This window comes from Mauremys reevesii, linkage group 3 (assembly GCF_016161935.1).
Source record: "Mauremys reevesii isolate NIE-2019 linkage group 3, ASM1616193v1, whole genome shotgun sequence".
In the NCBI taxonomy this organism is placed as follows: Eukaryota; Metazoa; Chordata; order Testudines; family Geoemydidae; genus Mauremys; species Mauremys reevesii.
The window spans coordinates 3,464,692-3,477,715 of record NC_052625.1 but is presented as its reverse complement, the minus strand read 5'-3'; the positions used below and the strand labels follow the sequence as shown (position 1 = coordinate 3,477,715).

The following is a 13,024-nucleotide window of genomic DNA, read 5'->3' as shown; positions in this document are numbered from 1 at the left end:
CCAGAGGCCTTAGGCCAGAACGATCCCTGGTGCCGCGCCCAGCCACCCCCATGCCGGGAAGCCCAGCCCCAGGCAGTCCGGAAACACACCACGTCCCCACCCCTCACCTGTTTTGACCCACCGGATGGTGGGCTTCTCGCGGCCAGTGGCCGAGCAGGACACCGTGACCTCCTTGTCGAATTCCATGCACTGCAGGGGCTGCGGGGGGGGCGTGAACTTCAGCTTCTCTGGAACAAACACGGATGGGGCAGTCAGCCCAGGGACCCCTGAGTGTAACTGACCCCACTGCCTACCCGTGCGGGCACCGGGAGCCGTGTCTGGAGACCCGTGCGGGCACCGGGAGCCGTGTCTGGAGACCCGTGCCGGGAGCTGGGGGGGCCGTGCCTGGAGACCCGAGCTGGCACCGGGAGCCGTGCCTGGAGACCCACGCCGGGAGCTGGGGGTCGTGCCTGGATACCTGAGCTGGCACCAGGGTCCGTGTCTGGAGACCCGTGCTGGCACCGGGAGCAGGGTGGGAGTGGAGAGAGTGGGTATGGGAGTGTGTGTGTGGGGGGGGGGGGGTGGAGAGGCGTGCCTGGAGACCCGAGCTGGCACCGGGGGCCGTGTCTGGATACCCGTGGCGGGAGCTGGGGGTCGTGCCTGGAGACCCGAGCTGGCACCAGGGTCCGTGTCTGGAGACCCGAGCTGGCACCGGGAGCCGTGTCTGGATACCCGTGCTGGTACCGGAAGCAGGGTGGGAGTGGAGAGAGGGGGTGTGTGTGGGGGGGAGAGACGTGCCTGGAGACCCGAGCTGGCACCAGGGGCCGTGCCTGGAGACCGCGCCGGGAGCAGGGGGAGGCTGTGCCTGGAGACCCACACTGGTACCAGGGGCCCTGCTGCGCACACAGGCAGGGAGCAAGGGCCCCGGCTGGAGACCCGGCCCTGCTGCGCGCGCACACGGGGAGCGGGGGCCCCGGCTGGAGACCCGGCCCTGCTGCACACGGGGAGCGGGGCCCCGGCTGGAGACCCGGCTCTGCTGCACACGGGGAGCGGGGGCCCCGGCTGGAGACCCCGCCCTGCTGCACACGGGGAGCGGGGGCCCCGGCTGGAGACCCCGCCCTGCAGCCCCCGGGGAGCGGGGCCCCGGCTGGAGACCAGGCCCTGCCGCACACGCACACGGGGAGCGGGGGCCCCGGCTGGAGACCCCGCCCTGCCGCACACGGGGAGCGGGGCCCCGGCTGGAGACCCGGCTCTGCTGCACACGGGGAGCGGGGGCCCCGGCTGGAGACCCAGCTCTGCTGCACACGGGGAGCGGGGGCCCCGGCTGGAGACCTGGCCCTGCTGCACACGGGGAGCGGGGCCCCGGCTGGAGACCAGGCCCTGCCGCACACGCACACGGGGAGCGGGGGCCCCGGCTGGAGACCCGGCTCTGCTGCACACGGGAGCGGGGCCCTGGCTGGAGACCCGGCCCTGCCGTGACACGCACAGGGGAGCGGGGCCCGGCTGGAGACCCCGCCCTGCTGCTGCACACGGGAGCGGGGCCCCGGCTGAGACCCGGCCCTGCTGCACACGGGAGCGGGGCCCGGCTGGAGACCCGCCCTGCTGCACACGGGGAGCGGGGGCCCCGGCGGGAGACCCCGCCCTGCCGCACACGGGAGCGGGGCCCGGCTGGAGACCCGGCCCTGCCGCACACGGGGAGCGGGGCCCCGGCTGGAGACCCGGCCCTGCCGCACACGGGGAGCGGGGGCCCCGGCTGGAGACCCGGCCCTGCTGCACACGGGGAGCGGGGGCCCCGGCTGGAGACCCGGCCCTGCTGCACACGGGGAGCGGGGGCCCCGGCTGGAGACCCGGCCCTGCTGCACACGGGGAGCGGGGCCCCGGCTGGAGACCCGGCCCTGCTGCACACGCACACGGGAGCAGGGCTCACGCTGGAAGAGCCACGGAGGGAGAGGCCCAGAGCAGCCAGTGTCCCAGCCCAGGGGTGCAGGGCCTGCCCAAGCAGTGGGAGCAGGGGCATGGGGGTCCCCGTGGCAGCACACAGCCGCCCAGCCTACCCAGGACGTGCACACGGGCATATCCCTCGATGCTGCCCGCCGGGGTGCTGCTCACACACTTGTACACGGTCCCGTCGTACACCTCCACGTGGTTTATGCGCAGCGTCCCGTTCTCCGAGATCTCGAAGCGCGAGTCCTGCCCAGCCAGAACAGAGGCATCAGTCCTGCTGCCCTCCCCCACCCGCCCTGGCCCACAGACCCATCGCATGCACAGCCCCGGCTGGCTCAGTGCGCTGAGCTCTGCCGCCTCCCCTGCCAGGGCTCAGGCTGGGACCTGGCCCACGGGAGCAGGCTGGGGGGCAGGGGGTAGAGCTGACAGTGGTAGGTGGGGGGACACGCAGAGGGTCCTCGCACTGGGAAAGGCTCACGGATTGGAGCTGCCCCATGCAGCCGGGGCAGCAGGGCGTGAGCCTGCTCCCCGGACCCACGCGCAGCCCGGAGACGACAGGGCTGAGCAGGTCTCCAGGGTGCTGGGAGCGCGGCCGGGCTGGCTGGGGGTTGACACACCCCACTCACCTCGGAAATGGGGACGCCGTTGCGGTACCAGGTGACGGTGGGTTTCAGGGAGGCCTTGCTGAGGCAGTGGAGATAGCCCGGCTTCCCCTCCTCCAGCGGGCTGTCCCTGGGCATCTCCACCCACCTGGGCACCGCTGGGGAGAGGGGACAGCGTTACCTGGGCGCCCGCCAGCAGGGCAGTGCTTGCTTCAGCCACACCAGGACCCTGGCAGTGCCCCAGGCTGGCCTGGAGAGCTCGGGCACTGCACCACCCGCCTGCCCAACTCGGACTGCTGGCGACGGGACGTCCGGGGCAGCAGGAGCTCGGCACTGTAATGTGGGCATGGGGCAGGGGGCCCCTGGGAAAGGCCCTACCTCCTCCCAGAGCCACAGGGACACCTGGGCACTGCCCCCGGGCTGGGGGGACCTGCCAGAGGCCACCCCAAAGAGAGCCAAGACCGTCTCCTCCCTGCTGCGCCTGGGGCTGTCTGCTGGGCGAGGATCTGCGACGCAGCCTGCACCCACTCGGCCTTTGCTCCACAGCCAGTGACACAGGGGGCACTGCCCGTCTGCCATCTCAACCCACCGGCCCTGCCCAGCACCCCACAGCCCATCCCAAGCACCCTCTGCCCAGCACCCCACACCCACCGCCTCCTGCCCAGCACCCCACAGCCACTGCCCCCTGCCCAGCACCCCACAGCCCATCCCAAGCACCCCCTGCCCAGCACCCCACAGCCCATCTCCACCGCCTCCTGCCCAGCACCCCACACCCCATCCCAAGCACTCCCTGCCCAACACCCCACACCCACTGCCTCCTGCCCAGCACCCCACAGCCCATCCCAAGCACTCCCTGCCCAGCACCCCACACCCACCACCTCCTGCCCAGAACCCAACAGCCCTTCCCAAGCACTCCCTGCCCAGCACCCCACAGCAACTGCCCCCGCCCAGCACCCCACAGCCACTGCCCCCAGCCCAGCACCCCACAGCCCATCCCAAGCACCCTCTGCCCAGCACCCCACACCCACCGCCTCCTGCCCAGCACCCCACAGCCCATCCCAAGCACCCTCTGCCCAGCACCCCACAGCCACTGCCCCCTGCCCAGCACCCCACAGCCCAACCCAAGCACCCTCTGCTCAGCACCCCACACCCACCGCCTCCTGCCCAGCACCCCACAGCCACTGCCCCCTGCCCAGCACCCCACACCCACTGCCCCCTGCCCAGAACCCAGCATCCCCAGCAGAAGACACTTACTGGCTACGCTGACGCTGAGGTCTTGCTTCTTCTCCCCGGCCTTGTTTGCTGCGTGGCAGGTGTAAGTGCCAGCATCGCTCCCGGTAACGCTGGTGAAGACCAGCTCCTCTGCCTCCTGCCGCACCCTGCCGCTAGCGGGTATCGGGACGCCGTTCCTCTCCCACCAGACGCGGGGCTGGGGCACGCCGCGGGGGGCAGGGCAGGCCACGCGCTGCTCCTGGCTCGCTATGAAAACCTTCGGGGAGAACGGCGCCATGTCCTCGATCTCTGAGAGAAACCGGGGGAGACGTGACTTACCCCCAGCCATGCGCCGAGGCCCTGTGCCTTGGAGCAGAGCAGAGCTCCTGGCCCTGGCTGGGCAGTGGGACAGGACTGCTCTGCCATGGCCGGGCAGCCCTGGAGAAAGAACGGCTCATCCCCAACCACCCTACAGAGGCAGCGCCACGCCCGCCTGGCTCAGAGCATGTCCGGAGCTGCACGAGCACCCGGCCAGCCACGCAGGGCCTTACCTGCCAGCCGCAGACTTGCCTCCAGGACGGTGGGTTTCCCTCTCTGCCCGTGGCCAATGCACCTGTAGATGCCCGTGCTGCGTGCTCTCACCTGGGTTATCAGCAAGGAGCCATTGGCAAACACCGTGACCCTGCACGAAGGGAGCAAGGGGCTGAGACAAGAGGGACAGACGTGCAAAGCAGCAGCACGGCCCTGTCTAAGCAATATGCTCCGTGGTCACGCGCTCCCTCCCTGCATCCCCTCTCCTGGGCACTGGAAGATGAGACACAGGGGGTCGGGGGCAGGCCTGGCTGCCCACCTCAGGAGGGCCCGGGGTGACTCACAGGAGACTCTCTGACGGGGAATTCTGGGGGAGGTGGTCCTGGACACACAGGCCTGCGTGGGGATCCTGCGGCAGTCTGCAGCTGGCGGTGTGTGCGCCCATCCTGAGGGGGCGCAGAGCAGGGCCCCGTTTCGGGACGGCGCATGGCACTGGGGTTCCGGGGGTTGGCACGGGGATGGAATCTCCATCCTTAGAGGTGTTTAAGGTCAGGCTTGACAAAGCCCTGGCTGGGATGCTTTAGTTGGGGTTGGTCCTGCTTTGAGCAGGGGGTGGGACTAGATACCCCCTGAGGTCCCTTCCAACCCTGCTAGTCTATGATTCTACGATGAAGGGAGTGCGCACTTCTAGCGAGTAACTGACCCTCAAGCTACGCGGTCCCTTGTGGCCACATTCAGCACCACCCAGTGAGGAAACCTGCTGTGCCCAAGCCCCCCCACGCTGCTTTAGCCCTCCCTGTGCTGCTGTCTTCTCTGCCCTTCCTAGTCCCCGGGCTCCAGCCAGCTGGTGGTGTCCCAGCTGGGATCTGCTCCTGAGAGCCAGGGGGCCAGGCTGGCTGCAGACAGCCCTGCCGCAGCTACGCTCAGCTCCGTTCGGAAGTGGCCAGGACAAGAACCGTCAGGTTTGTGAAACGCCAGCTGGGCGCTCCCGGGCTGCAGAGATCGAGCCAGAGCGCTGCACAAATGGGAAACGACCAGAATAAACTGAAACCCAACGAAAACCTTGCCCCGCAGCAGCCGCTCCGGTGGCTCCCCTCCTGCAGGGCTGGGCTGGCTCCCTGCCCCCGGTGCTGTGACCTGGCACACAGGGTGGCAGCTCTGCTCAGTTTTGGCCTGGCCACCCCCTCGGCATGACGGGGGCCAGCTCGGAGCACCACAGCCTATAGGAGGCACAGGTATCCGCTAACGGCAGCAATGCAATGCGCCTACAAGCCTCAAGGCCAGGGCGACACCACCTGAACTCACAGAGGCTAGGGCTGAAACGGCCCTCGCATAAGCCGCTGGCCAGGAGCAAGCCTGGATCGGTAACCAAGGATACCAGCTGATAGCAGCTTTCCTGCTCCTCGGGTCAGGAACATCAGCAGATGTCCCACCACCACAAGGCCACGGTCACTGACGTATATGCCATGAAGCTATGGGAGACGGGCACCCCCACGTTAGTGGGGGGCAGAAGTAAGGAAAAGGGGCTGAACCCCTACTGAATAGGCGCCAGCGGCCCCCACTGGGAAAGCAGTATCCCAGCCTGTGTGCCCTGGGAGACGCCAGGGTGATGGTGAGGACAATGACTGACTGCAGGTTTTCGTGGGGGGGATGGTGTGAGTACATGGCCGCTCAGACAGTCACGCTGTATTCCCACCCCAGGGTGGGAGAGTTTGTGATTTTGCTACTGGTGTTAATGAAACTATTGCAAACTCAGAAGCTTTTTCCCAACCGCACACGTTGGGATTCCCAATTTAACAGCAATGCCCACACCACAGCCTGGTCTGGAGCCTAGAACCCACCAGACTGTTAATTTGCCAGCTGGGGATTCTTAAGCGGACCCAAAACACAGAGCTGTCTGCACGTGCCCAGCAGAGGGTGCTCGAGACTCTCCAGTGCCATTCCTAGGCTTTGGAGGCTGGGTCAGGCTTGTTGCCATGTGCTGCAAATGGCTCCCTCCTACCCTCTGGGGATCCTGGTGCAGAGCAATGGCCAGGCACGTGTCTGCTCAGTCACCATTGTGCACGGCCACTCTGGGGCTGGCTGCCCATGTCCTCAGCTCTTGCATCAAGCGCTGAAATACCCCAGGCTACCAGGCGATTCCCTGCCCAGCTCTCAAGCTGCCCCATAACCCACACAACAGACGAGAACCAGGCCAGGGCCAGCAGCAACAGCCTGGGCCAGCTCAGGGGAGGGAGGGAACAGTGGGATCACGGTTCACAAGGCAGGTGCCCTAACGACAGGGCAGGGACGGTAACAAGCCACCCTGAGGCCTGGCCTGGCCTGGCGTACCCACGAGTTGGCAGGAGTTTAACTATAGGGGTGTTTTTAAACTGATGTCATTAAGGCCGTGCAAAGCGCAGTGCAGACGCTCTGACTGCAGGCGAAGAGTGGCTTCCTGACGTGAGCTAGCCAGAAATCAGACTGCTTCCCCTCATCCCGCGTCTTAACCGGAGAGAGAAGCCCCCAGACTGCTGCTCCCCTTCCAAGCCCCTGGCAAGTGGCTGGCAGAGACCGTGCCCCATGGGAACTGGGACCGACCCAGAACGAGCCTGGCCCTTGGACTGGCGCTGGGAAGGGCGGGGAGGGAATTCAGGACGGGAAGCGGGATTGATCCCCTCACACGCGCAGGGCTCACGGCTCCTCCAGCATTGCAGGTCTCAGGAGCACGCGATGAAATGGGAGACGGGTTTCCTTTCCTCCCCACACCCCACCGCAGCTTCCCAAGGGGGGCAGGGGACACTTACCGTGTCCTGTTGGTGATGGGAGAGCTGTCCTCGAAGACCCACTCCTGCGTGGGAGGCGGCACTGCCGTGAACTGGCAGTGGAACATGGCCTCTTCGTTCTTACTCACGATCAGGTCCTGCGGGATGAGCACCGGGCGAGGGAAGCTCTCGTCTGGGAGGGGAGACCGCAGGAACATTAGGGTGGCTGGGGTCCCGTCTCTCCCCCGAAAGCCAGCTCATCTCCCACGAGACACAGGGAGGCCTGGCCAGGGGCTGGCAGGAATCCCGCACAGGGCAGGGCTGCAGCATCCAGAGAGCCTGCCGGGACAGGGACCCTCGTGCCTGCAGGTGTTTATATGCCTGTCCCAGCACAGGCCCTGCCTCCTGGAGAGGCTGCTGTGTCCTCGCGTCTGGCTTTCACGGGGTGGTTTTGGCCCCTGGCTCCCCTTCGGGAACGCTGACCAGTCTGGAAAGCACAGCCAGAGCCACAAGCGTCAGTCTGCTGCCGCAGCCCAGCCCAGCCACAGGCAGGGCCGGCAGAGCTGGGGAAGGCCCAGCCCTCCTTCCACGCAGCCACGGAGAGGGGGCCTGTCCGACATGGCAGGGTCTGGCACCAAGCTGCTTGCTCCCTTCCCACGCGGCAGAAATGTACCTTCACCCAAGCTCCCTTCTGGGCATGCTGCCCCTCTGCCAGCGACAGCCCCTGCGCCAGGCCCCCCACGACTCGGAACGGGAGGGGTGGCTAGGGCCTTGTCTACACACACAAGGTGGGTCGCTTCACCTGGACTGGGAGGGGCACAGCAGTCCAGCCCCTTGGGTGGATGCTGCTTTCACGCTGCCGGCGTGGTGGAAGGGGAATACGCTATCCTGGCCCTGGGCACCTTTATCCCGGTATAACTGTGGCTGCGCTGGGGCTGAATGGGTAGGACACACCGGTACAACGGCCCCCACTGACCGATACAAGCGCTGTGTGCGGAGCAGGGCTAACAACCCACCAGCTACCTGCTGGGCTGCGCAGCGGGTAGTTACAACCATCCCTGCCTGTGCCTGCCCCGGGGACGAGGCGGGGTTAAAATGTGGCCACGCAGGGGGGGGGCTCGCTCCTTTCTCTAGCTCAGGCAGGGCCCCTGGGAATGACAATTTCCCCTCCCTCCTGGGGGGAGGGAGGAAATCACACCAGCCTGACACTTCCCCAGCTGCGGCAGATCTGAGGTCACAGCCTCCCTGATGTGCTGCCACATCAAAGAGAAGGCGGCTAGCACAGGCCTGAGCAGCCCCCTCCCGGGGCCCTGCTGCCTGGTGGGCGGGCGCCCCTCACCGATGAGATTCAGCGTGAAGTTGTCGCTGCTGCACACCATGCCCACGGCGTTACGAGCGCAGCAGTAGTAGGCGCCGTTGTCTTCGGGGCTGGCGCTCTTTAGGGTTAGCGTCCGCTCCTTACTGCTGATCCAGTAGCTGCTCCGGTCATCCAGCAGCTGGCTGCCATCCCGGAACCACTGGCCCGTCGGGCTAGGAGATAGACAGGCACGTCAGCAGCGGGCCTGAGAGCACATGCGCTGAGGAAGCAGCCGGGAAATGGCCCGCTCGGCTGACCCTTCGTTGCGCCCCGCTGGCCTGGACAGGACACACGGGCACACAGCTGGGGAAGCCATGACGCGTGCAGCCGTCCCAATGACAGACAGACCCCGGGCAGCACACCAAGCAGCTCCAGGCCCACCCTTACTGTGCTCCCTGCCTCTCACCTTCCCCCTAGGCTTTGGTGGATCTTCACAGGAGAGACAGAGAGAGAGAGAGACAGAGAGAGAGAGCAGGTGAAAGGCCAGGCAGAGCCCAGCCCGGACGCTGGCGAAGCGCGAGTGGCTCCTTACCGCGGATGGCCGTCAATGTGGCAGCGCAGCGTCACGGAGGCAGAGGGCTGGATCTCTGCCACGCTTGCTGGGTGCTTCAGGACAACACCGCCCGTTTCGAGCCCTGCAGAAGGAAAGGGAGTTCCAGCACCCCCTGCTCGGAGCAGCGTGCACACCCCACGCCGTCCTGCCTGCACCCCGCCGCTGCCACGGCACTAGCTCGGAGCATGCCAGCCCCCCCACGCTGCAGCGACAGCACAGCCCCAGGTACCCACCCCAGGCTGCTCCTGGGCCCAGAGCGCCCGAGCTGGTTCTTGGGGCTCTGGGCTTGGTCCAGCTGCTCCGCTCCCCCAGCCAGCGCAGTGCAGCACTGGCCCCAGGCAGTTCTTGGCTGAGCCCAGCTGGGCCTGGGCCTCTCCACGCCCCCCAACCTCCAGCGCTGACATCCGGAGTGTCTCCAGCCGTGGCCTGCAGCACGCAGGGGCTCTGCGCCACTGGGGGGGCAGCAGCAGGGAGTAGAGCATTTGCAGAGATCCAGGCAACGGAGCAGCTCAAAACCAGGCAGACATGAAAGCCGAGGTCACAAGCCTGGCCCGGGGGCCACGCTGGGAACATGGGGGAGGGTCAGCCGCACCCAGAGGGCTCAGCCAAACCACGAGGGTTGCCCAGCTCATCACAGACCCAGTAGAACTGGAAACGGTGCAGAGAAGGGCAACAGAAATCTTCAGGGGGATGGAGCAGCTTCCGTCTGAGGAGAGATGAAAGAGCCTGGGCTGTCTCAGCCTGGAAAAGAGAGGACTAAGGGGGATATGCTAGAGGGCTATAAACTCGCAACCGGTGTGGAGAAAGGGACTAGGGACGTCATTTACCTCGTCCCATCACACAAGAACCAGGAGTCAACCAATGAAATGAACAGGCAGCAGGTTTAAAACAAACAGAAGGAATTTCTTCACCCAATGCACAGTCAACCTGTGGAACTCACTGCCAGGGGATGTTGTGAAGGCCAGAAGTATAACTAGGTTGATAAAGGAATTCGATAAGGGCTAGCTAGACCATCGGGCTGACTCAGCATGGCCTAGTGCTGATGGGGAGTGCCGGGCAGGAGAAGGGCCGAGGCCTGTGCTCAGCGTCAGCCAAGGGGACAGAAGTCCAGCAGAGCCTGGAGCAAACACTGGTTAGGAGCAGCAGCGAAAGATGGAGACAAGTGGCCCATGACAGACAGACTGTTGGAGGTAAAGGAGTGGGGCTAAGACTGGCGGCGCTCAGGGCCACTGGCCAGCATCAGATTAGCCCAGACGCTGCACAGACTCCAGCTCGCAGCTCTCCATGCCGGCGTCCCCACGGGAGTGCTGCCGGACTGGGCCCAGCTCCCCACCGAGCAGGCATTCGGGGGCAGCGCCATCGGCCTGGCCTCACATGGTGACGGGGGGTCGCTTTTCCAGTAGCCATGTCTGAAGGCTTGTGCCCAGTGTGGGGGAGGGAAGGCGGAGAGCAGGAGGCGGGTAACTCCCACGGGAAGGGCCTATCACAGCTCCCGGCCCATTCCCCGGGTGGTGGGCACCGCAGATCCCTGCCTAGGCTTTGGCCCAGTTTGGCAGCTGTAAGCGCCACTCCCCCAACCCATAGTCCCACAGTCCGGCACAGCCCCCAGCTAGAAATCCCCCCTCCTAACCCGGTCAGTCCCTCTGCTCCCACTTACCCCCGAGGGGTCAGACGGGCCCAACAGGACATCTGCTGGGTCCTGCAGGAACCACTCTGTGAGCAGCCCAGCTCCTCGCTCAGTGTGACGGCTCCACCCCGGCCCCCACCCACACCCAGTCATACCCTGGCCACCCGCATCCCGCCCCACCCCATCGCATCCACATCCTGTCATACTCTGGTTACCCGCCCCACCCCCTCCACACCCCCGCCCACCCCCGCCCCACCCCATCATACTCTGTCCATCCCCACCCCACCCTACCCTATCCACACCCCCGCCCCACCCTGGCCACCCCCACCCCACCCCATCGCAGCCACATCCTGTCATACTCTGGCCATCCGCACCACACCCTACCCTATCCACACCTCCGCCCCACCCCATCGCATCCACATCCTGTCATACTCTGGTTACCCCCACCCCACCCCATCCACACCCCGCCCCACCCCATCGCAGCCACACCCAGTCATACCCTGGCCACCCGCATCCCCCCCCACCCCATCGCAGCCACATCCTGTCATACTCTGGCCACCCCGCCCCACCCCATCCACACCCCGCCCACCCCGCCCACCCCCGCCCCACCCCATCGCAGCCACATCCTGCCATACTCTGGTTACCCCACCCCACCCCATTCACACCCCGCCCACCCCATCGCATCCACATCCCATCATACTCTGGCCATCCCCACCACACCCCACCCCATCCCTGCCCCACCCCACCCCTTCCACACCCAGTCATACCCTGGCCACCCGCATCCCGCCCCACCCCATCGCATCCACATCCTGTCATACTCTGGTTACCCCCACCCCACCCCATTCACACCCCGCCCACCCCACCCCACCCCATCATACTCTGTCCATCCCCACCCCACCCTACCCTATCCACACCCCGCCCCACCCTGGCCACCCCACCCCACCCCATCGCAGCCACATCCTGTCATACTCTGGCCATCCGCACCACACCCTACCCTATCCACACCTCCGCCCCACCCCATCGCATCCACATCCTGTCATACTCTGGTTACCCCCACCCCACCCCATCCACACCCCGCCCCACCCCATCGCAGCCACCCCAGTCATACCCTGGCCACCCCCATCCCGCCCCACCCCATCGCAGCCACATCCTGTCATACTCTGGCCACCCCACCCCACCCCATCCACACCCCGCCCACCCTGGCCACCCCGCCCCACCCCATCATACTCTGTCCATCCCCACCCCACCCTACCCTATCCACACCCCGCCCCACCTCACCCCATCGCAGCCACATCCTGTCATACTCTGGTTACCCCACCCCCCACCCTGGCCACCCCGCCCCACTCTGGCCACCCCGCCCCAGTCATACGCTGGCCACCCACACCCCTGCCCCACCACACTTACACCCCCACTCCACCTACCCCACCCCGGCCACACCCCGTCATACCCTGGCCACCGCCGCCCCATCCCATCCACACCCCTGCCCCACCCCGTCATACCCTGGCCACATCCCTGAGGATTCACTGGGTCACTGCAGTGTCTAGGTGGGAACTGCCCTGTGCCTCTCTGTGGATGGGGGGTGACTGGGCCAGGCCTGGAGCCCCTCCACAGCATACATCGAAGGAAGGAGCCAGGCCGGTAGCTGGCTCTATGGGAAAGTGGACACCAGCTGAGGGGATGCCCTGGCAAGGAAAAGGCAGCAGGAGGGAGGGCTGTACCCACTGCCATGTGCCCACCCTGGGGCAGGCTCGCTGGCCCTGCTCTCGTACTCACACTTGATGTTGAAAGATGCGTTCGCCGTTCGGGCCTCCTCTCCCGTGACCGTGCTCCTGGCCACGCACTGGAAGCTCCCGGCGTCCTGCTGCCGATCCACGGCGGTGAACTGCAGGTTGCTGCCCTCCTGGAAGCGGCGCTCGGTGTCCTGGACGGAAAGCCCATTGTGCAGCCACTCGAACTCCACGCCGCTCGGCTCCTCCACCTCGCAGCGCAGGATGGCGCTGCGGCCATGCAAGGCGTCCTGAGAGGATGGCTCCTTGGTGAAGAGGATCCGTGCCCGAGTGCCCGTGGCTGAAAGGAAGGCAGGAAAGGAGGTCACCTGTAGGGCCAGGAGGTACCCTGGGGAAGGGGTGCAGCTCAGACATCAAATGGGGCGAGAGCAGCCCCCGGCTGGAAGCGTAGGGGGAAGGGGTCAGACTCTCAGGTAGGGGAAGACAGCGTGAAACGGGCCCTGGCAGGCCCTGGGGAGCTGCAGGCCATGCCTGGGTTGGGGGCGGCCCAGCTCCAATGCTGGAGAGCCATAGCATAGACGTTTCCAGGGAAGGGGTTTGGTGGCTGTCCTAGCCGCATCCACCCCAGGGTCTAGGGCAGCAGAACTTTTCACACCTAGCTCGGGCGATGTGAATTCTAAGTGTCGACCCGGTCAGTGCGCGTGCGTGGGGCTCCAGTGCCCCTCTGTGACAGGATGCCCCCCTGCCG

General features: G+C 66.3%; 1 protein-coding gene across 1 annotated transcript in view; it reads right to left on the bottom strand.

The window, feature by feature from the left end:
- Positions 1 to 13,024, bottom strand: part of PTK7 (protein tyrosine kinase 7 (inactive)) — a 102,481-nt gene that overhangs the window by 13,616 nt on the left and 75,841 nt on the right. The window contains exons 2-10 of the mRNA XM_039531483.1: positions 12,323 to 12,616; positions 8,902 to 9,004; positions 8,352 to 8,542; positions 7,055 to 7,205; positions 4,289 to 4,419; positions 3,780 to 4,046; positions 2,550 to 2,683; positions 2,034 to 2,169; positions 108 to 227 (exon numbers count right to left, since the gene is read on the bottom strand). Coding sequence (XP_039387417.1) covers positions 108 to 227; positions 2,034 to 2,169; positions 2,550 to 2,683; positions 3,780 to 4,046; positions 4,289 to 4,419; positions 7,055 to 7,205; positions 8,352 to 8,542; positions 8,902 to 9,004; positions 12,323 to 12,616 — 1,527 coding nt within the window. The remainder of the gene's footprint in view (positions 1 to 107; positions 228 to 2,033; positions 2,170 to 2,549; positions 2,684 to 3,779; positions 4,047 to 4,288; positions 4,420 to 7,054; positions 7,206 to 8,351; positions 8,543 to 8,901; positions 9,005 to 12,322; positions 12,617 to 13,024) is intronic.